This window comes from Aythya fuligula, chromosome 4 (genome assembly GCF_009819795.1).
Source record: "Aythya fuligula isolate bAytFul2 chromosome 4, bAytFul2.pri, whole genome shotgun sequence".
Classification (NCBI taxonomy): Eukaryota; Metazoa; Chordata; class Aves; order Anseriformes; family Anatidae; genus Aythya; species Aythya fuligula.
Genome location: NC_045562.1, coordinates 16,066,686 through 16,089,795, shown reverse-complemented (window position 1 = coordinate 16,089,795; position 23,110 = coordinate 16,066,686). Strand labels below are relative to the sequence as shown.

Sequence of the window (23,110 nt, the reverse complement as noted above, 5' to 3'; positions counted from 1 at the left end):
TGTCTTCCCAGCAGCTTTGATACAGCCCCCCAGGACTTTTATTAGCACCCCCCCGGCCAGGAAGGATCACAAAGCACGCTGCGAGGTGAGCCGGTTCTGGTTTATTCCCCAAGCAGCACGTGTGATGCTCGAGTTAGTGCGCAGGACAGACAACAGATCCACAGTGGGGCTGAGACGTTTGGCAGGCTATAAATAAAGGACACAAATAAGCGAGAAAAAAACATTTTTGTTTTCCAGAAGGGAATAAAGGACGCAGAGATCAGCGGCTTCCTGCGGTTGCGCAGTGCTCAAAAGGATGGGACGAAATCCCCGGTCAATGACCAACCACGGGAGGCTCTCAGCTCTTGACAGGTGTGGACGCGGTCTTCACGGTCTTCTTCAGGTGATGGTAATTGGGCAAGATCTTCATCAGGAAATCCAGCTGCAGTGTTTGGGGCTGGAAAGAAGTGGGCTGCGAATTAAGGCTCGGCCTCACTGCTGCCACGAGGGGAGCTGCGGGGGACAGGAGGCGGCGCTCGGCCTGGCTCCCCATGCGGCACCCACCTGTGGCCGCTCGGTCTGCACGCGGCGAAGGCAGTCGGCCCCGTAGATGACGGTGTTCTCGGGGATCACCTCGTAGGTGTTGACGTTGCAGCAGGCCCCGATGATGCAGCCGCTCGTCAGAATCACATTCCTGCCGACAAATGCTGCAAGAGAGAGAACAAGAGAGGAGTCCCTGCAAGGGCCGAGCGCGGGCAGCCCCACTTGGAGCCATATGGTGCTTCCCAACCCCTTGTCTCTGCCCTGCTTCCGTCAGCCTTTCGAACTCTGCCTCGGGCTTCTGGGCGCAGTGTGCAGCTGAGGCGGCTCTGGAGCACTTCCTCAAGCAGCAGCACCACCGTGCCCACACACAAACCGCCCAGCGCCACCAGCCAGACCCAGCTCCAGCCCAGGCGGCTTCTGCAGGCACTCGCCAGTGCAAGTATAACTTCTGCAATGCAATCAGCTGCAGCATGGGCACATCTACCGCCAGGTGATTGATCCCCTCCTGCTCCCAGCACTGACAGGAGCAAAAATCTAAGTGGGGTGAGGACAGTGAGCCTAAACTCACCTTGACCGGGGCAAGGACAGTGAGCCTAAACTCACCTTTTGACTCAATGACATTGTTATCTCCCACTTTCATGGCCTGCGAATCTACAGGTTAGCGTTAAAGGAAAACGTAAAATATTTTGCTTTGATTTCACTAGGCAAGCCTCAACACCACTTTCAGAGCATGCCCCTGCTCCTCACACAGCACTGGGCTGGTGAACCCCCAGGAGCACGGCAAGGATACAGCACCCGACTTCAAAAACGTTGTTGGTGCCGATGACCATGGGCTTGGGCTCCATCTGTTCGGTTTCTGGTGTAATATTTTCTGGGTACCTGTGAGGTAACGTGAACGGATTTTAACTACCAGGCAGCTCAGTTTAGCCAGGGGCTGACATCGGACCTGTCCCACCCGACCCCAGCCGGTCCGGCGGGGCTGTCACTGACCCATTGATGATGAGCGCCTGCTCCTCTATCAGGTTGCCTTCCCCGATCACAATCGGTCCTGCCTCCGCAATGATCCTGGCCTTGGGGTGGATCACCGTCCTGGGCCCTGCGGGAACCACCCGGTGTCACCAGTGCCCTGGGACGCTGAGGTACCAGGGGCTGCCGGCCACGTCCTTACGTGTCGTGTCCTTACCAATGGTGACGTCCCCGCGGATCTCGCTCTCCACGCACACCACGGCCCCCGGCGCGATCTTCACGCTGTGAGGGGGACGCGGGGCTCAGGGGGTGCCTGCAGCGCACGGGGGTGGCACCGACAGGGACAGTGCGGGGTGGTGGCCATGAGGGGAGCCCTCGGGGCATGGGGGGTGACATGGGGGGTGCTGGGGGACATGAGGGGGAGCACTGGGGGGCATAGGGGGGCTGTTTGGGGACATGGGGGGAGTGTTGGGGGGCATAGGGAGGCTGTTGGGGGACATGGGGGGGCTGTTAGGGGACATGAGGAGACCATTGTAGATGGGGGGAGCATTGAGGGACGTGGGGGGTTTGTTGAGGGACATGGGGGGACCATGGGGAGACGGGGGGGTCCAGTGGGACACAGGGAGGCTGTTGGGGGGCATGGGGGGTGTTGGGAGATGGGGGGACCACTGGGAGATGTGGGGAGCCACTGGGGGACACGGGGGGACCGTTGGGAGTTATGAGGGGGCTGTGGGGGACATGCGGTGACCGTTGGGAGCCGTTGGGACACGGGGGGGCACTGAGGCGCGGGGCTGAGGGCTGAGGCGCGCGGGGCGGGGCGGGGCCGTTGCGGCCGTTAGGACCGTTGGGGCGCGCGGGCTCTCGCCCTGAGGGGAGGCGCGGGGGGCAGCGGGCGGCGCTCACCTCTTCTGCGCCTTCTCCGCCATGTCGGCACCGCCTGCGCAGGCGCTGGGCTGGGGCTGGGGCTGGGCGGGCCCCGCTCGGCTCCTCCCGGCGGCCGGGGCCCTGCGACGGGTGAGCGGTGCCCGGGGGGGTGGGAGCAGGGCGGGGGGCGGGTTTGTGGGCACCCCCGGGGGTGTGGGTCTGGTTGTGGTGGCTCCCCAAGGCCGGGACGACGGCACGCACCAGGACGAACAGAGTGAAGTGTTGGAGATGGTCTCTGGGAGAAAGGGTGCTCCTGCCCTTCCGCTGCCCCCTCGGTGTACCCGGTGCAGAATGGTCACCCCGTAAGTGTGCAATATTTGGGCAATTGTGGCAGTTCGTATTAGTATTCGAGTTATGGCAGTGATTGATTTATAGCCTCGTCAAAAGAGAACTTTATTTTTTTATACAAGCGCAAGCTCTAAGGAGCTTGAGCCAGAAACAAGCTGGAGATAGCCAGGAGACATCAAGGGCTGGAAACTGGAACAAGCTGGAGACAGCCAGGAGGTAACCAGGGCTGGAGCCCTCCGTGAACTGTAGGCACAAAGAGCTCATTAAGGAAATGAGCTCTCAACCAGCCTATGCTTTACACCATACAAACACAACACGTGCAGTGTTAAAACTGTGACAGGGATTGATTTACAACCTTGTCTAAAGCCCACGTTGTTGCAACAAGCACAAGCTGAACGTGTCAAGGGCTGGACATGTCCACCAGCTATAGCGGTGTCCAGGACTAAGAGATCAGTACTGTTATAAGTTGCCCCCTTAATTAATTTTCAGAGAGCATTGCATTAACCATAGAAAGGAATTTATTGAATAAGCAACAGCAAGCAAAACAGCGCTGGGTGGCCGGGGAGTCTCGGCTTTGCCAACGGCGCGCACCTCACCCCCGCCAGGGTCCCTTTTTATATCTTGGTAATTCCGGGATTACGCAGCACATCCTGGTATATTCTGCGACTGCGCGCACTGTTGCCAGGGGGTCGTCTCTGTCCCTCTGGTGGTCGTGAAGACGAAGGCCATAGTCTTCCTCAGCATTGTGGTTCAGCTTCTTTTTTTATTTGGTCATATTGGCCCAGCGTGAGGCAGGAAGGCAGGATGTTGATACGCTAGGTTAGCAACTTATCAGGAGATGGTTACATGAGCTTTGCAGCAGGGTCTTTGAACAAAAGAGGCAACTGAGATGCAGAAGGAGAGAAGGGGAGGGGATTCTCTTTTTTGTTACATTAAGCAAAATAAGTTTCATAGTCTCTAGCCAAGCATTATACAGCTCCTTACTTCAGCAGGGAGCTTTCGCAACTCCTGCTCCTCAAACAGAACTCCTTGTTTTTATAATACAAAAGACAATGAGCAAACATTTATTGTGTATTACAATCCCTCCTTTTTCTTTTAGTTACTCATTTTGTTCATTGAAGCTCTGCAATGCCTGGCTACTAAGAACTAATGTTTCCTCGATTTCTTCGCTGGTACTTATTGACTCGTATTTGGCACGTATGAGCATTAAATGTGCCGCTTCTAAACGTCCCTTTACAATCGCAATCAATTTATTAAAAATACATGGTCCAAAAGTTAGTGCTATTATTAATAACAACAAAGGTCCTGTTATTGTTGATAATAAAGTAGTAAGCCAAGGTGAATAATTAAACCAAGATTCATACCAGCTCTGTCGGGCTTCATTCTCCTGTTTCCTTTTTTTTTTTTCAACCCTTCCCTGGGTCTTGCCATTGTATCTCTTACCTCTCCAGTGTGATCAGCATACACACAGCATTCCTCTTTCAGGGCTGCACAGAGCCCGCCCTGTTGTAAAAAATACCAAATCTAATCCCCTACGATTTTGTAACACTACCTCTGAAAGCGACCTGATAGATTTTCCAGGGCCGAGATGGGTTGTTCAGTTTGGGTCAGGTCCTCGTCCACAGCAATGCATAAGGAAGTAAATTCTTGATTTTGTTTAACCAATGAGGCTACCTTGGTCCCCACTCCAGCTCCTCCCAGGATTATTAGGGTGGCCAAACTTAGAGCCGTGAATGGTTCCCGTCTTTCCAGATGAGGACTTGCCACTGTGTGCTGGGTGTACATACAATCCTCAGGGTGGTATAGAATCCTTGGTATAATTATCACCTGTATACAAAAATCACGAGATGCATTAAAGAGTTTTAGTGATAGACAAGGAGTTACGCCCACTGACGAACAAACCCACTTAGCGTTGTTGGCTGGGATTAGCCACTTGGTTGATTGTTTTCCATTCTCCATGATATTACGTAGGTGACACTTCCCACTAGGAACCGTGCCCACACACCTACCACCTCCAGTGACTTGTGTTAGTGTTACCCTTATGTCTTTTCCCCAGCTGCAATGTAGAGGGCTGTTCTCGTTTGTGCGGGAGGGCTCCCCAGGATTCCCGATAGCATCATAATATGAAGGCCTTATACTAAAGCATAATCAGCAGTGTTTTGTTACGTTTGGGTTTGTTTTGTTTAATAATTGGTAGCTGGCATTCATGACCCCCCCATATGTTATTCTCAGCTATGTTATTCTCGGCTTTACCTGAGCTCGTAGGGCTGCTGAGGGTTGGCACTGTAGTATTTTCCACAGGCTGGATTCCCTGGACACTTTCTGACAATACCTCATTTGGTCCTACTGCCTGGGGCCTATCAGCATCCTCCTTTTTATTAGTATGAGTCCTCCCCTATCTGTTCTGTGTTTGTAAAATCTGACACCTCACATTTTTCCTAGTACCCAGCTAGTATCGTCCAAGTTTGTTATATTTATATATAGAACCTTGCAAATTGCTTTATTTCTGTGGAAGGTTCCTGTATACCCTATACCATGCCCTTGCCACCTGTAACGGGGATCTGCTTGTCGGTTACAACCTTGCGGCCCATATTCCACTTGTAAAAATTTATCCTGACCAGCCCCGAGTGTCCAGTCCGTAGTGATGGTTTCACACCCCCAGTATGCACAATAATACGCGTTTGGATAATTACAGTACACCTTTCCCAGGTTAGAACTTGGGCAGAAATAAATCCTGATCGGTTAAAGCATGGCTCCACTGACACCAGGTCACATAATGTGATGCGGAAACAACAAAGCTGTTGTTGTTTGCTGGATGATGAATTGATCCTTCCATCTGATCAAGCTCCATTTAAAAGGCTGGTGGGGATGCGCAGACCCATAGCTGACCAAAACAATGATACTGACTCCCATGTATCGTAGGAGGTGGTCGGAGCCCATCTCTCCAGGGTGTTTTTAAATTGTCGGCCCCTCAGTCCCCCACCGTTTTCACTTCTCTGCCTCGCTTGTCAGTTCGGTTGCAGCGAACTACAAGGTATCGGTTCTTCTTGGCAGCAGCAGTGTTCTTCAGGGGAACCTACTAGGGAGCCTTTGAAACAAGGCCTCCTCCCCTTCCCACGATACGCAGATAATACACAATACTTATTGAGTCCGTCTTAGTGTCAGCTTCAAGTCGTCAGGGCCTGGAGCTGCCTCCCATTTACCTTCCCGGATTGGTCCTTTCACTCGGCTGGCATGCGTCCATCCTTTCTCCGCAGTTCGAATAGCCGTTTCTGTGGTAAGCAAAACAACATAGGGGCCTTCCCCAGTGTGGTGTTAAAGAAGTCTCTTTCCAAGTCATAATTAGAATTGAGGGTGGTCAAGTGGCAATTCCAAGTCATAGGGCATACCATGTAGCATTTCAAAAGGAGAAATTCCTATATCAGTTCTGGGCTATGTCCATATGTTTAACAGTGCAAGAGGTAAGCATTTTACCCAAGAAGCCTTAGTTTCCAGCATAAGTTTTGTTAGTTGTTTCTTAATTTCACCATTCATTCGCTCTACCTTTCCAGCACTTTGGGGATGCCACAGAGTGTTGTATTCCCAACTTGTTCTTAGAGCTTTCATAGTCTCTTGAGACACTTTGGAGACAAAATGAGGGCCTCGGTCAGAGTCAATTGTTTCTATAATTCCGTATCTAGGAATAATGTTCTCAATTCCCAATTCAACCAGATTTTAGTATTCACTTAACCGATCATAATTTTCGGGATGATTAGGATCTCAGTGGGGTCAGTCAGGGGAATGCAATTGTCCACAGTTCCCTGAGCGGTCCCATCGGCAATCTGAGATCGCACATGAACTCAGGTTGTTGTAAGAGTTAACTGCTTTTCTGTTTCCATAACAACTCTCTCTCGGACCATCACGATCCCTTTGCCCCAGAGGGCTAACATCCCTGATTTTAGGATCTCAGCCTCAGGCTGAGGCGGAACTATTAACGTTCCTACATCCTCTTTCCCTGCTCATTCAACTTCGAATACCTTTAACACTTTCAACAAACCTTTTAACACTTCCTTTATCTTTCTCTAGCCTTTACTTTTCTAATGCCAACATCAAAGGCTCAGTCAGGGTCCAACTTAATTCCGTACCTTTTCCCTCCAAGATGCTGAAACAACATCAATATACAACATTTCGTCCTGTTTTCCTTCTCTCCACAAAAACAACATTGACTGTAATATGGTGTTATAATTAATAGTTCCATTTAGGGGCCACTCCTCTCCATCCTCTAGTTTATAAAGTGGCCACCACTGATTACAATATTTGATAAGAGTTCTTTTACTTTCTGTACCCTCTCACACCACTATATCCCTCCAATGTGTTAGTATACATCCTAGGGGGCTTTTCCTCAGGATTTCTTTGCTTTGAACTTTTCCTATTGTAATCTACAGTGGTTAATATTCCACCGTTTTCCTAGAAGCTCTTTACTAGTCAATCCCAATCCCCCCAAAATCCACAATATACAGATACACAAGTAAAATCAGACCACTGTAAATTAACTGCCTGTAGACAATTACACTGAGGACATTTAAACCTGATGAGCCGATAATATACCTGGGCAAATTTTGTTCCCTTAGACATACACCTCAATGGCAGTTCTTTTATACATATGTTAATATGTAAATATGTAAATATAAGAAGTACAAACTAGGTTGATCCATGTCTGCACAATGTGCAACTGTGACATTCAATATATTGAATAATAATAATAATAATTATTATTATTATTATTACTACTACTAATAATAATAATAATAAACAATAAACAATTGAATATTAATATTCAAGGTACAAAAGTGATTGATGTATGACCTCGCTTAAAGCCCAGATTGGGTTAACAAGCGCGAGCTGTGGTTATTTACCTGGAGCAGAAATCCAGCTGGAACCATCCACAAGGGGGAGACACAGATGTCCAGGGCTAATTAACCACTAAATACAATGCAAACCAATTAGTCAATACCTAGGCAATGTGCCACGGTGACATTAAATTCTCACATTTGCATTACTGATTGTTTATCCCTACGGTGCATAACTAGGACATTCAATATTAATACCTGGGTTATGACAGCAATAAATGAAAGACATAAATCAGGTTGCAAATTAACTGCCACCACCTGAAGCTGCCAAGCAGTGAACACCCAACGACATAGCACAGGTGGAACCCACAGGGGTGTCCTCACCCCTCAGAGGGTCTCCAGGTGCTGCCCATTTCTGGCCTTGAACTTTTGTCAAGGTGTGTACTAACTAAGGGAGAACAGGACACAGCCCTCAGAGAAGCATGTCTCCGTTCTGCAAATGAGACAAAGATGTACAACCAACAGACTAGCATTGGTCTGCCTGAAGTGGGGTTAAGTGTAGAAACAATGTGGTTGCTCCCCTCTAAGCCTTGGTGAGCAAATAAAGCATCTTTCATTGTAAGACACAAAGGCAGGAACGAATGAACACCGAACAGCCGCTCCAGCTGCACTTCCAGTAGCAGCAGTCCTTCGTCTGTGCAGACCTGACAGCCTGGCTGCTTTTTTAATATGCTCCATTTTGACACATGCTTAGAAGCATCGAGGACTTCCACGCCGCTGAGACAGTCTCCCTGTAGCTGAAATCCCCTTTTCCAGCATAATGTCACAACAGGGTAATGAAGGTCTAAAGGCTCTCAGATCGAACTTGGCTGTTCTGAAATAGCCCCACGTCTGACATCCTGAACACACGCGTACACACACTGCTGAACTACCTGAACTTCTGGGCTCACTTTGCTACATGTACCGCGTCCCCCCTTGCAGTTTCCTTTCAAAGTCTCATCTAATAAAAGATGGAGAGAAAGGGCAGTGAGGCCATGCAGAGTTTAAGAGCCGGCTGGTCCAGGTTTTGAAATGTCACTCACACAAACCTTTCCACTATGGGCTTTTTTTCTCACCTGCACGGCTCAGAGTCTATTTGCTGACACCCACTGAATATTCCTGTGCCACAATGGCTTCCTAAGAGTCTCACTTCGGGGTACTTTTGGCTTCTGTTCTTCCTACGGAAAAAACTAATTTCCTACTAAATTTGCTCATCGCCAGCTTATGCCTAACATGTACTTTTTCAATATTTTCTTGTAGGTAAATATCTTCGCCGTGTTTCCCACTATTTCCTTCTGAGACTGAAGAACACAGAAAACTGGGGTTGCGCCTCGGCACGTGCTGTACAGTCTGCACAACAGGGAGCTCCTTACAGTTTCTCTCCTACAAAGAGTGTCCTCATTCAGTCCTTCAGCTGTACCTCCGTGAGTTTGTTTGATTTCAAATTCACCTTTCCTGGACGTGTGGGTTGTCTTGGGGTGTTTTAGGTTGGATATTAGGAAGAACTTTTTTACTGAGAGGGTTGTGAGACATTGGAATGGGCTGCCCAGGGAAGTGGTGGAGTCACCATCCCTGGAGGTCTTTAAAAGATGTTTAGGTTTAGAGCTTAGGGATATGGTTTAGTGGAGGACTGTTAGTGTTAGGTCAGAGATTGGACTTGATGATCTTGAGGTCTCTTCCAACTTAGACAATTCTGTGATTCTGTGGTTTTGACTAACACACACTATCCCACCTCGAGTCTTTCTGATATCCTGGGGAACTCTCAAAGCCACCACTTCCATCAGAAATACTGCCGGTCGTGCTGGTCTAAGATCCTGCTGAGTTAATAATCACTCCTGCTTTTGATGGGTCTGTAATCCCTGAGCTTTCTTACTCCCTGACATTTACCAAGTTAGGTGCATGTGTCAATCTGCTCGAGGGTAGGAAGGCTCTGCAGGAGGATCTGGATAGGCTGCACCGATGGGCTGAGGTCAACTGCATGAAGTTCAACAAGGCCAAGTGCCGGGTCCTGCACCTGGGGCGCAATAACCCCAAGCAGAGCTACAGGCTGGGAGAGGAATGGTTGGAGAGCTGCCAGGCAGAGAAGGACCTGGGAGTGATGGTGGATAGTCGGCTGAATATGAGCCAGCAGTGTGCTCAGGTGGCCAAGAAGGCCAACGGCATCCTGGCTTGTATCAGAAACAGTGTGACCAGCAGGGCTAGGGAGGTGATCGTTCCCCTGTACTCAGCTCTGGTGAGGCCGCACCTCGAGTACTGTGTTCAGTTTTGGGCCCCTCGCTACAAGAAGGACATCGAGGTGCTTGAGCGGGTGCAGAGAAGGGCGACGAAGCTGGTGAGGGGCCTGGAGAACAAGTCCTACGAGGAGCGGCTGAGGGAGCTGGGCTTGTTCAGCCTGGAGAAAAGGAGGCTCAGGGGTGACCTTATTGCTCTTTACAGATACCTTAAAGGAGGCCATAGCGAGGTGGGGGTTGGCCTGTTCTCCCACGTGCCTGGTGACAGGACGAGGGGGAATGGGCTAAAGTTGTGGCAGGGGAGTTTTAGGTTGGATCTTAGGAAGAACTTCTTTACTGAGAGGGTTGTGAGGCATTGGAATGGGCTGCCCAGGGAAGTGGTTAAGTCTCCATCCCTGGAGGTCTTTAAAAGACGTTTAGATGTAGAGCTTAGGGATATGGTTTAGTGGAGGACTGGTTAGTGTTAGGTCAGAGGTTGGACTCGATGATCTTAAGGTCTCTTCCAACTAGACAATTCTGTGATTTCTCCCCAGGCTAAGCAGTCACAAGTCACTGCTACAACTTAAATTATGGCCTCACACTCAGTATGAAGTTGGAAACCATTTTAATGATTTCATCTGCCAGCAACATTCCATCCTCTCAGCCATCCCTCACACAACATGTGCTGACTGCACACGTACCTGGGACGCTGTGCTGGAGGGGACGGGCAACCCCCTCTAACGGGTCTGGTGGCAGACAGAAAGCACTGAAGCTGAAGTGTGTGCACACAGTGGTATTGGGGAAAAAAAAAAAAAAAAGTACTTACCCTTACTAAGTACTTAGGGAGATGTCAGAACTGCTGGGCTGTGGCAGCTGATCCAGCCCTCACCCTGACGGCCTCACCTGGGGCCCCGCTGCCCACGCACCTCCCCATTGGTCCTGGTGCTGTATTTAAGTTCTGGCTGGGGGTCTGGCATCTCACCATGGAGATGCCAGAGGAGTAGAGATGCCAGAGATGTAGGGAGTGTGCTGTGAGTGCTCTCTGCCTTGTCAGCAGGTATGTTGTGGTGCTGCTCTTCTCTTCTGCCTTAGTCTGAACAACGTTGTTGGGCTGCCTTGAGTCCTTGTGTGGGTGCTACCCCTGGTGGCGGGAGCACTGCTTTTCTTTTGTCTTTAGGTTTAACCTCACTTTATTTTTGTCTTTTTGCAAACCAGTTTTGGTGTGTTCTGTCTCTGTTGGCTGAGTTTGTATTAGTATGTCACTGAATACTCCCTTCCTTTCTTTCTCCTTGCTTATCTCTGGGGGGCTTGCTCTAGGTGCTGCAGCTCAGCACGTAGAACAGGAGCCTGTGTGGTGCTGTGCTGGGGAGTGCTCAGAGCGTTGGGGATGGCTCTGGATTGCTGCTGCCCCCTCAGGTGTGATGGCTGGGCGTGGTAGAGTTAGGTCTGCTACCTGGGGAGACAACTGTTGGCCCCAGCTCTACTAAAGAGCTTCCCGAAGGGAAAAGATGCTTAAAAAGAACAGCAGGAGGCTCTATAAGGAAGCATGTGCAAGAAGCACAGCCCTGAAGCAGGCACGCCCTCTGCCCCGGGGTAGTGATGGCTGCAGGTGACAGCCCCCTGGTCCCAGGGCTCAGCAGCCTGGCTTTGGGCTGTTCCCTCCAGTCTCTCCTTCTCTCTCTGCCTCCTCCCTGCATCTACTGCTGGGGCTGTTCCCCTCTGCTTAGCTGGGGGCCGAGGTGGAGCTGCCAGTGCTGTGTTAGCAACAGGTCGTGTGTGTGTGTGCAGGGGATCACTGATCCTGCTGCCTGAGGTGGGGACAGGGCACGGGCTGCTGGTGGTGCCTGCCTGAGCCGGTCCCAGAGAAGGCGACGCAGCCATCCTGACCAGTCTGTACTGGTCAGCACTGGGACGCTGGGGTACAGGGCTTGGCGGTGGGTGTCTGACACCAACACCTCTGTGGTTCAAAAGGGAGGTGGGGGGCGCCCACACCACCCCCAGCAGGGATGGCTGGGCAGGGGGACATCGGTGTAGCTGCTGCTGGGGGTGTACACCTATGTGTGGCAGCCACTTAACCCTTGTGCAGAGGCCTGGGGCTTTATGAAGAGCCTGCTCCCACTAAGAGCACCCCTGGGGAAGAAGGGCAGCAGCTGGAGCCATTTGTCTCAGTGGACATGTTATTTTCCCTGCCTGTATATGACTGTCGGTTCTGAAGGGCTGAGAATATTTCACAGGGTGATTGTCAGTGCTGCTAGCTAACAATTGCTGTGCCGAGTCTCGTCACTCTGGATACCAGGAATAAGAGGTACACTTCTTTTGCTGTGAATGAAGGTGCTGCATGCTTGCTATAATATATCAGAGCGAGCCTTCTGGTTGTTCTACTTGCATTTGTCCATGCTGCACTGCTGTCAGTGCTACTGGTGTAACTGCATTCAGAGTGAGTATCAGGTGTGCACAAGGATATGGAAAACTCGGTCTTTTTTGGGGGAGAAAAAACATTCTTTAACTCTGCCTTTTCACAGGTACAGATACTTTATTGTTTCATAAAGCAGGAGCAGTTGTTGTCCTTCAGTTTCAGCTATCACTTCTTGAACAGAATTGCTTTAAGAGGTAGAGAGGACTCTTCCAGTATGGGAACTCCAGGTAATTCTGACAGGGCCCTCAGTGTACAGCTGCAAAACACAATCTACAAATGTAGAGCTTGAAAGGAGAACTCCAATCACCTGCATGATTAACTTGGGTTAGGTGTTTGTGGTGGTTTCCAGTATGGATTTTCACGGAGGTCTCTGATTTGTGGTCATGTTCCAGAACAATGCTACATGTTAATTGGAGACAGGAGCATTAGGAAAGCAGGACATCTCACCTAACCACTGAAACTGTTGGGTGCATTCATGTCACTGGTGCTGCGTGCCGTTCTCCTCTAAGGTTGCAGCATAAGCAGCACAGGAAAGGGACACGGAGAAGTATGTGGGGAACAGTTTGTTAGGACAGAAAACCAACTCAAAATCCAGGGTTTGAACCCCACAGATTACTGGGGGGAAGATAGGGTGTGAGTGTGAACTGCTTTCAGGACTGGATGGTGTAAACAAGTCTCACTTCAGAGACAATGCGCACCACTGAGCCAGCCAGGTGTCCTCACCAGGGTCTGGTTGGTCTGGGAGAGCTCACACCGAGTTCTTGCAGGGAAGCTTTTGCAGAGAAACTCTTACAGAGATGCTCCCTTCAGGTCGATCTTGTTACTTAGCTGCACCTTTCTGGTGTAGCTAAGTAACCGGGTGCACAGCAGCAGTTCCTGGCTCTGTTCATCGTCAGGGCCTCCACTGAGCTCTCCTGGCACATCTCTGATGTCCACAGAGCTCGGAGGCACCTGGCCAAGGAGATGGCCGCCTCTGCCAGGATTTTGCCTGAAGTCACCTTCCTGGCTGCTCCCTGGGCAGGGACATGTGGCGGCCTTGTCACTGGCACAGCTGCAGCAGCTCCCAGCTCTGGGCATGGCTGGGGAGTGGCTTGGGGCAGGAAAGGGCCAAGGACACGCCCCCCCAGGTACCCATCACAGCCCCACCACCCCCCGGGACCCCCAGGGAGCTCCCCACCGACCACTCTGCTGCCACAGCCCTGTTGGACTGGATGCCATGGGCAGGGGTCTCCCCTGTGTGCTGCAGTGGGGAAAAGCGGAGGCTGGAGGCAGGGAGGCGCAGGGAAAGGACACCCCCGTCACGCTCTGAGAGGTTCATACTCAAACTTTACTCTGCAGTGCGGTGAGATGTGACAATTAACACTCCGTGTGACAATTCATGTCCCTGCCACCCCCCACACCCCCCGCCATGAGCACCACTGCTGCAAAACCTCCACAGGGCTGCAGCCAAGCTGCCAGTGCCTGAGGCTTAGGCAACACGAATCCCCAGATCCCAAAATACTGAGCACCATGTTTGCAAGTGGGTTTTCTGTCTAGTTTTGCCTCATTTTAAGAAGCAAAGCAAGTCACCCTTCCCCTGCTATTACACAAGGATAAGTTGCATGTCTTGTTTTTGCCCCGAGGAAGGTGGAAACTGCTCCCATGTGCTGCAGGCGCACACTGGGGTGCTTAAGGCTCAGCAACACAGTGCCACAAATGCATCAAGTTTCCCAGTGATAGCTGAAAGCACCCCCAGGTCCCACGTGGAACCACGGTCTCTTCCTTGTGAGGGCTGAACGAGGCCACGCTGCAGATTCAGGCCTCCTTCCCAGGGGTCTTCTGCCGTGGCAGCATTTTCCCCTGCTCAGATACCAGCACAAACGAGCTGTGTGCGATGAGGGAGCTTGGTCGCAGGCAGAGGAGTGGGAGCCTGGACTGCTGCTCATCACACAGAGCCAGAGCCACTCCTTTTCTCACGAGAATATAAAAATATCAGCATAGTTTTACTTACCTTTTGTTTTTCATTTTTGTGTTTGTCTTTTTTTTTACAAGTTATAAAAAGCTTTTAGAAAACAAAAGTATGTGCTCCATTAAACTTCTGTTCCGTCGTGCAAGTTGTTGTGGACTTTGACTTCTAAGTTCACCTGCTTCACCTTCCTACCTTTCAGGCTGGAGACGCCCCCCGTTTCCCTCAATATGTTGATGTTCCTCACGGTGCAGTACTGGCTGTTCACTGCCTTCTCCGTGCCCTTGGGCAGCTCCACCTTGGTGTTCAGGGGATGCTCCTCCGGGGCAGCTCGGGCAGCCTCTCGCTTCCTCCGCAGCTTCCGACACCTCCTGGTGACGAGGCAGACTCCCAGAAGCACCAGCACCAGCAGCATGACGGCAGCGAACGCGCTCCCCAGGGACGCGCCTGTCTGCGATAAGGAGGCTGCGACCACGGCCTCCTCCATCTCCAGGACCAGTGACTTCATGTTGGTGCCGTTCTTGACCTGGTCGCCCTCGTTGTCGTAGATCAAGGAGTCGTCCAGCACCAGCCTCCCGTCGCTGTCCACCACGTCCCTGCGGCTGCGCCTCACGCGGTGAGTGAGGGAGCGCTGAACGCGAGGCCCTGCGATGCTCTCCGGGCCGATGATGTAGATGACCTGAAGGTACCACTGGTGCCCAGCTTCCACCTGTGAGAAAGGGGAGATGCACACAGGAAGCCTTCGCTACAGGCTTTAGATGAAGTGATCTGGTTTGGTAAACATAGAACTTGATGTGTTTTTTCCCCATTTTTTTGATTCATGCAAATAGCTGCAAAAAATCTCAGTGTGCTTTAATAAGCACCAGCAATAATATTTATTGCCAGGTGAGGCGTTCAGTCTTTTTGCCTGCTTTTGGCAACTACAGCAATTAATTCGGGAACATTTCTAAGCTGCCTTTTATGATCTTTTTTTCCTGAGTCCTTTGAAAAAAGTCCTAACCACCAGAACAAACTCCTCGTCTCCATTTTCTGCGTGGGAGTTTGCTTCTTAATTGGCTCCACTGTTAACTTACAGTGTGATCCTAGGAATGCCACAAAGTCGCTTAAGCTGACAGTGGTCACCAGGTTAAAAAGAGGGCTGCTCTGGGGAGGGACCAAAAAGCCTCCATCTAGAATTCTGCTCTCTGTGGAGAGCTCCCTTTGTGTCCCACAGGTTTCTGCCCTGATCAGCCCGGATCCTCCGAGGCTTGTGCTAGAGCCAGCCTCCACACACAGACCGGAATCGCGCCAGAGGTCACCTGCCCTCATGAGTCGGAAGGGGAACTGCAAGCTCTGAGCTCTGCCTGTCTCCAGAGACACGGACAGCACAGCTTATGTGCCCTGCAGCTGGGAGGAACTCTGATTTCTCACCTCATGTTTTGACTGAGGCAAATCAAGGAGAGGCCTACCACAGTATGATCTATAAATGCAGATCACAACAAGTACGTGAGTCCGCATCGCTTCAGGGAGACCTTGTTGCAGGTGAGTGTGAGAGGAGAGCCAAGGCACTGTGTTGCAGGAGGCTGCCAGACCCACCCTAGCATTAATTTGGTTCTTCTAGATAGTGTCAGGCCCTGAGCCTGTAATTCCCAAAGCATTTGGAAAGTCCTGGAGAGAGCAGTTAATTTTGGTGTCCCACCATCACTCAGTACATACCTTGTAGAGAGCATCCACCTTCAGAGTAAATCCGTCGACTCCGGGCATGCTGCTCACTGACTGAAACTCGGGCAGCTCAGAAGCGAAGTGGGCATCGAAAGGCACATCGTGGAAATACTTATCTGTCACCTCGGGCTGGTTGCGGTCCTGGGAAGCAGAGCGGGAGCACGTGCTGTCAGCATCACGCACTGAGACAGCCTTCAGGGGCTGCTTCAGTGGCAGTGTGAAGGAAAGCGATGTTAATTTGCAAATGTTAATTTGAAAGCATGCAATTAGAGCTGCATGCAGGCTGGGAGGTAGCTGTAGCTTTATATGGCAGAGGAGAATTCCTGTGTAGCTGATAAATAGATCCTCTATATGCTGCCAGTCCTGTCAGCTCCAAGCCATGGTATAAACAGATTACGAGAATTTTTAAAGGTTGGTATACCCATTTTTTCCTTCCTCATTTGTTTTTTCTTTAGACTAAGAAATACTCAGGGATAAAGACTGAGGAGAAGTTACCCAGTCTGTAAAGATAAGGCCGTGTCTGCCTGGAACTACAAAAAAGCCACCCCATTTCCCTTCTCATCCCTTTGTAGTCAGAATTTGTTTGTGATAGGGGGAAAAAATAAACACAAAGCAGAAGCAGAGGAGAGCTCTGCAAGCAAATTGTTTCAGTACGGACCCCTCACAGTGCTCCCTGCTGTGCAGCCCGTCCCCACAAGCAGGCATGTCATTTTGCTCTCAGGTCCCTTAGGTGAGTGAGAGACAAGACTTATCCAGACACAATCACATGTAACGCTCCATGGTGTGGCTTTGTCCAGGGCAGAAAACTTACCAAGAGGAGAAATCTGTGTTTCAGGTGCTTGTTGGGTTGAATGCAGCCATACTGCGGCCCCTCGTTGTAGACGGTTCCTGTTGGGTCAAAGAAAGGCACGTAGCCATCCTTGCCCGTGCACAGGTAGACCTTCTCCAGCTGCAGCTTGTAAGCGGCGTTCAGGTTTTGTTCGGGGTTCCAGAGCACGCGGCCATACAGGATTTGCCCTGGGGAGGTTGGGAGAACAAGTCAGGTTAAACTCTAAGGGACATCAAGAAGGCGGTGACAAGAAGCTCCATGACAGAAGTGCTCTGACAGCCACACACATTGAGCTGCAGGTGGCTGTGGTTTTGCACATGTGCGTGTGCAGATGACAGAAGGCTCTGCCATGAGCACATTCTGGTCCTGGTATCACAGGGCTGTGGATGTGCCCAAATACCATCTGGTGCTGTAAAAGAGGCAAAGCCAAATCGGAGCTTTACCCTCCTCTGCCAGAGGAATGGAAGTTCTGAAAACAGCACCATGCCAGGAACAGGAATGAAAAAAATCCTACCCTTTGAAAAAGCCCCCTTGTAATCCATTTCCGCCAGAGACATTTCGGATTTGGTGGGATCCATCAGAAACACCTTCTCATTGTTACAGAGCTGAAACTCCGTGTTTAGGGAGTAGACGACAGGAACGGGGCGGTTCGTCTGCTGGAAGGCAATCGGGATCAAAAATCTGAAATTGGGACAGGAGAGGAAAAAGGTGAGGTTTGGTTTGGACACATCTGAAGTTATGTACTGGTGACTTGAAGTTACACCTGCTTTACCTTTTTTCCATCCTGCTTTTACTCTTTATAGCCCAGCAGCCCATACGACACTGGTTTTCAACACAAGCTTACATGTTTCCCCTCACCCTGCCCATTTCCCTGCTGTCACAGGCTGCCTGGGACCATGCCAACAACCCAAACCAGCTGCGACTGGGTCCGGAGGTGGCGATGGTGCCTCCTTACCTCTCAGGAGCGTGAGCCGTGCAGGGCAGGGGCTTATCTCTGGGCTCTATCCACGGCTGCGTGGGCTGCACAGTACAGGGGATCAAGAATATTGTGTACTCTCCAGAGTAGTCCTTCCTGAGAACAGAGAGGAGACACTGCGGTCACCAAACCAGGCTCCAAACCATTCACCCAGCTGATCTGTTTGCCCAACACCCATGGGTTTTGAATTAGGGAAAGTAAGCAGGACATAACCCAACCCCAGAAACATTGGTGTATTCCAGCAAGTGTAGAAGGGATGAATTTGACTGACAGTATTTAGTTTGACCCTCTGTGCAAGGAGCACAGATGAAAGAAGAAACAGTCACAGACAGAAATTGTAACAAAAACAATTATTTTTTTTAAAGTGAACTAACTATTTCTAGTTCTGGACATACGTCTCTCCTCCAAGGAGGTTAAGTTGGTTGGCACTAACGGTTAAGTGGGTTGTGAATGTGAATCTGCTTTAACTTGCAGACTGCAAAAACAACCTTGAATATACTGTCACCCTGGCATTTACTTACACATTAGCTAATTCATAGAAGAATGCCTTTACAAGATGCTTTTTTTCCCACTACTCACACAACTGACAGAGCAGCGTTTCCAGCAGTGACAGCAGCACCCTGCGTGCTCTAGCTCTGAACCCCTACATAAAGCTGGCTCCTGGACACTCCATGCTTGCTGTGTCTGTGGCTGCTGAAAGGGCAACAGGGATTGTGCTCTCCGGCCAGGATTTGAGACTGCTCTGCTGCTGCTAATTATGTGCATGCTGATTACTTAGGAAGAGTGTTAGGATTTGGGAAGCTGAGCCCGCTGTCCTCACCTGTTATAGGAGCTGGTTGCTCTCCAGAGCTGGTAGGGAGAGTCGAAAGTCTGAGCGCTCCACAGCAGCTGCAGGTCAAATTCGATCCCTCCCAGGTGGTCTGGAGTCACTAGAGATGACTTCACATCGGGCAGGCTGTGGTGCTCCATCACAAAGAGCCCTGTGGCGAGGACAAGGAGGTGACAGCTCAGGTGGAGCACTGGCAGACCTCATAGTGCGCACCTCAGCACAGGGGAATCCCAAGTGTCTCTCCAGGAGCAACTTTACAGCCTGCTCAGAGCAGCAGCTGCTGGTGCCTCCCTCCCATCCAGGCGCAGTTTTTAGCTTTCAGTAGTAGCAGACTGGCTAGAGGAAGTATTTCTAGGTCAAGAGGCTCCTAAGAGGAACAGCAAACTGGCTCTTGGGCAGAAATACTCCCTTTGAACATGAACGCTGTCCTTAGTCGTGGCTTGTTTTCCTGCCTGAGTCTTCAGAACCGATCTGTATTTTCACAGTGCTCTCACCTCTGAACTTGGCCTGGGTCTTGAACTCGATAACCAGCCGGCCATCCTCGCGGATGTAGATCCTGATTATCTGCAGCCGGGCTGAAAGGACGCTGTCCGTCTGAATCCCTGTGTGGTGCAGCAAGAACAGAGTCACTGGAGAGGCCACGTGGCACAGCAAGTCCCCAGGTGAGGTCTGTCAGCCCTAGGTAGCTCCAGAAGCATTTGAGAGAGCTCCAGAAAGGCTCAGCTTGACTGGGAGTACCCCGCAGCGTGCCAGCTGTAATTTCCTCCATTGTCCGTGTTTCACTCAAGCCTTAAGGAAGCAAATTCATGAACTTCCCCTTACGTGCCTTGAATGTGCCTTGTTTTACACCAGCTATACACTGAGGTGGCTGTTGGGAATGACTGCTTCTGGGTGCTCCTGGCCATAGCCCCTGAGCGTCCCACCAGGACCAAATCCCTGTGTGTCCCTCCTCTGGGATACTCGGCATCACCACCGCCAGGGTGAAACCCAAGGTGCCAACAGGAGCGGCAATACCCCTCAGGGCTGCAGGCACGGGTTCACAGCTCACAAGCTCCAGATATTGTGAGAAAGATAAATAAATAAATTCGGTATAGGGTATTGGGTATATTTGTAAATAAATCGGGACTGCAGTGGCAGTGCAGAAACTAAGAAAATGGAAAAACAGAACAAAGAAATTCTCCTGTGCTCCCCTCCAAAGCCTGGGACCTACCTGTCCTCCAGAGAACAGTGTCGTAGAAAAAGGAGAACTCCATCTCTGTGTGATGCTCAAGAGAAGCCCAACCTCTCGGAGCCGTCACGTAAATATAGGACACGTAGAGAGGGACGTGGACGGTTAAGAAGGACTGAGCAGAGTCCCGTACCTGTCAGTAAAACCCAGTAAGTGGATATGCACTTTGCAAAGGAGAGACGCTGGCCTGGACTCACAGCACCCACTTCATTCATGTTCTGCTCTGCAAATAGGGAAAGCACGTAGATGCAAGTCGTTTTGCCTTCCCCTTGGTGCCTAAACTATTCACTGCAGGAATAAAACATCTGCATCCACATTACAGACTGCAGTGTACTGGGGTGAGACATGCATGGAGGAGAGCAGCACGGGTCACTGCACGCTGTTTCACCTCCGAGCATCCTCAGTACCCCTGCATCACACAGGCTCTGTGGCACAGGCACGAGCAGGCTGGGGAATGCTACTCTGCCGTATCACACAACAGGAATAGATTTGTTAAAGGTTGTTTTGAAATATGAAATATTTTTGTTTGCATTAACTGGATGATAAACTAGTAAGTAATGTCCCTGACCAACAGAGAGCAGAATTTTGGAAAGGGCTCAAAGCAGCCCTCTTCTCCCTGCAGTCAAGGAAGTTTGCTGCACCCACTGTGAACCTGAAGCTCAGTAAGTGATGGTGAAAGCCCTCACCGGGCTTCTCCAAAGAGGCAAGAAAGCTCAAGTTTGAGTCCAGGATCAGGTAAGAGTGTATGCATCACTCTAGACCCCTTAGTGTGTGGGTTTGAGTACCTGCAATGGACATAAATGAAGCTGCCTGTAGTCTCCTGGGGCATCCCAAACTTACCATAATGCAGCAATTTGCACTTTTCAATAAGCTGATACACCAAAAGGTTGTCACTGGCCTGTCATTAACACACCTGACAAAACGAGCTGTGGTCACAACTTTAGCTCAAAATTTTTCCCCTTTAAAAATCAGCGATTCTGCTTGCTCAGAACCGCCCCTTGGAGCACCTGGAATGCCACAGCTCTCCAGCTGTGCATACAGCATTTATCTGTGGAGTGCAGCTGCACTCTGCAAGCCCCCGAGACAGCTCAAGAAGAGACATGCCAGAGGGGCTGGTGCCAGTCTCCACATACTAAATTATGCAGCTGCTTGGTTCAAGGAGCTTCTCTGGATCTGTGCAAATAATTGGAGCTATAAAGGGAAAGTTAGCAAACTATTTCAGACTGGCAGGAATTAAAATAGATTATGTTGGCCATAACATTCTGACTGGGAATTCAGTACAAGTATCTAATGCAGATGAGATGCTCGCTTGAGAGAGATGTACGCGCATAATCCAGCCACGAGAGGGCAGTGAGACACATCTTAGTAGCAAAAGCCACTGTTCGTTACAAGAGAGCATTTCTGGCTTTTGGTCTGTCAGTTAGTTAATTAAGACATTACTTAAAAACTCTTATGACCACTGGAACCCCATTGAGGAGAACAAACTGCTGGGCCTCTGCTCTGCTTTTTGCTCATTCATATTGGCTAAGGATACAGTCGAAGTTGTAGAAGAATAGAGCGCAGGTATGAACGTTTTGTATTTCTAGCATACCCTTATGCTAACAAAAAATATTTTACAGGCTCTCTAAGAATAAAGCCCACATGACCCCAACCAAAACAAATTAATTAAGTGCATTTCACAGAGCAATGTTCTTCTCTTGCTAAAAGGGGAAAAACGTGCTTCAGTTGTACAGAGCAGAGCAGCAAATATACCCAGTAAATGTTCATGAACACGCAGTGGAGCTTTGCCTGAAAATGGACAAAGATCTGGATGACGTGAAAGAGCTGTGGATGTGCCATCTCACCTGGAAGTCAGCTGTCACAGAGCCTCCGCAGACATCAATTAATTCAGTCATGTCGTAATAAGCATCGAAGGTCCAAATGCAGCTCTTCAGGTTGAGGTGCTTGTAGAGCTGGATTGTCTTTGGCTCTCTCACCGTGGGGTCGAACTGGTAAGGGCGGTCATAGCCAGGGCCGAGAACGATGCTATCGTACGTTACTTCATCCAGGAACCCTGCCTCTGGGATTAAGAGACATCAGGACACCGATCAGTCCAGATTTTGAAGAGTTTGAGGCCATGTACTGAAGTCCCATTTTCAGTCTCAGGTTGTGTTGATGACTTTTAACACACTGGGGACTTCCTGGCTCCTCTCCATGACCCCCGTGGTCAAACAGAACACGTAGAGGTCTTCACAGCAATGCTGTTTAACCCCACTGTAATGTAACCATTTCCTATGCACTGCATCTCATCTTCAGCAGGACAACTCTGCTCACTGCTGTTAGTACAGGAAGATTATTTGCTACAGGAAATATTATTTGCATCATGTCAGGAGAGCTCAGACGAAGACAGAGCCTACTCTGCGTTTCTTTACTGGTTCCTCCTCCTCCCCAGTTCAGAAAACAAAAGCCGGCTTTAAAACTTACCGGAGATGCCTTTAAGGTCTCTGATGGTGACCAGGTTCGAGCAGACGTGCTGGTGTCTGTAGATGGACTCGGAGAGCAGGAAATGCAGATTGTGCAGCGGCAGGGTGGAGATGAGGGGCAGCATGCCGTCCTGATGAGGGATCTGCACCGAGATGTGGATCCTGGAACAAACATCAAACATCATCCTGGATGAGGCAGCGGATAGGATGGTCTGGCAGGCACGGGAGCCTCTGGCACTACCCCACACCATGCAGCAGCGCAGCACAGACAGCGCAAGCCTGGTACCGGCCATCTCATATTTAGGTACAGCCAGATTCCCCCATCTACACACCCGCCCCTCACGCTGTCCCACCAACTCCCATTTCCCGAGAGGAAGGGCACCCCTGTGGCAGGGCAGGGCACATGGAAGAGAGCGGGAGCGCTTCCCTCAGCCCCCTGCACTGTTCAGGGGGCACGCGAGGGACGTGGGGTCTCCTCGCTCCCCTCCTCCAGCTTCACACCTGTTGGGATGCTCCTTGTGTTTGACATCCAGGTACTTCAGAGTGGCAATGAACGACTGGGCCTGGAAACCTCGGGCTGTCCCCGCGACTACGGGAGTGTGGCAGATGGCACTGTCTGTCCCTATAGTGACCACGTTGCTCCTCAGGGGGGTGCCCACGTGGCCGGCTTTGTCCACAGCCTTGGCCACGCAGCGCACGTGGAAGCGCCGGCTGAAATAAATGCTGTCCAGCACCTGCAGGGAGCAAGGGGAGAGAAAGGTGCACGTGGGTCAAACGCACCAGCATTACTGCTCTCAGCGTGGCAAAATCACGTTGTCCCGGTGTTTTGAGGCAAGGCAGACAACTGCATGTGCAAAATGGGAGCATGTGAGTGCCGGTGTCTGCCTGGCCAGAGGTTGCAGGTGTGACTGTCACCCGTGCTGAAAAAGATGCTCGAATCTGTTGG

The 23,110-nt window shown here is 50.6% G+C and overlaps 2 protein-coding genes across 2 annotated transcripts in view; both read right to left on the bottom strand.

The window, feature by feature from the left end:
• Nucleotides 1-79: 79 nt before the first annotated feature.
• DCTN6 (dynactin subunit 6) lies at nucleotides 80-2,435 on the bottom strand. The gene is made up of 7 exons (XM_032186582.1): nucleotides 2,392-2,435; nucleotides 1,706-1,770; nucleotides 1,513-1,618; nucleotides 1,313-1,401; nucleotides 1,126-1,173; nucleotides 544-686; nucleotides 80-436 (listed from the first exon to the last, which is right to left on the bottom strand). Exons 1-7 carry the CDS (start codon nucleotides 2,412-2,414, stop codon nucleotides 338-340), a joined length of 573 nt encoding a protein of 190 aa, XP_032042473.1. The 5' UTR covers nucleotides 2,415-2,435; the 3' UTR covers nucleotides 80-337.
• An 11,768-nt stretch (nucleotides 2,436-14,203) lies between these two features.
• FRAS1 (Fraser extracellular matrix complex subunit 1) overlaps nucleotides 14,204-23,110 on the bottom strand; it is a 146,072-nt gene continuing 137,165 nt past the window's right edge. The window contains exons 63-73 of the mRNA XM_032186222.1: nucleotides 22,666-22,898; nucleotides 22,166-22,326; nucleotides 21,547-21,761; nucleotides 19,685-19,835; nucleotides 18,969-19,076; nucleotides 18,466-18,625; nucleotides 17,625-17,741; nucleotides 17,184-17,350; nucleotides 16,652-16,857; nucleotides 15,835-15,981; nucleotides 14,204-14,848 (exon numbers count right to left, since the gene is read on the bottom strand). Coding sequence (XP_032042113.1) covers nucleotides 14,264-14,848; nucleotides 15,835-15,981; nucleotides 16,652-16,857; nucleotides 17,184-17,350; nucleotides 17,625-17,741; nucleotides 18,466-18,625; nucleotides 18,969-19,076; nucleotides 19,685-19,835; nucleotides 21,547-21,761; nucleotides 22,166-22,326; nucleotides 22,666-22,898 — 2,250 coding nt within the window. The 3' untranslated portion in view covers nucleotides 14,204-14,263. The remainder of the gene's footprint in view (nucleotides 14,849-15,834; nucleotides 15,982-16,651; nucleotides 16,858-17,183; nucleotides 17,351-17,624; nucleotides 17,742-18,465; nucleotides 18,626-18,968; nucleotides 19,077-19,684; nucleotides 19,836-21,546; nucleotides 21,762-22,165; nucleotides 22,327-22,665; nucleotides 22,899-23,110) is intronic.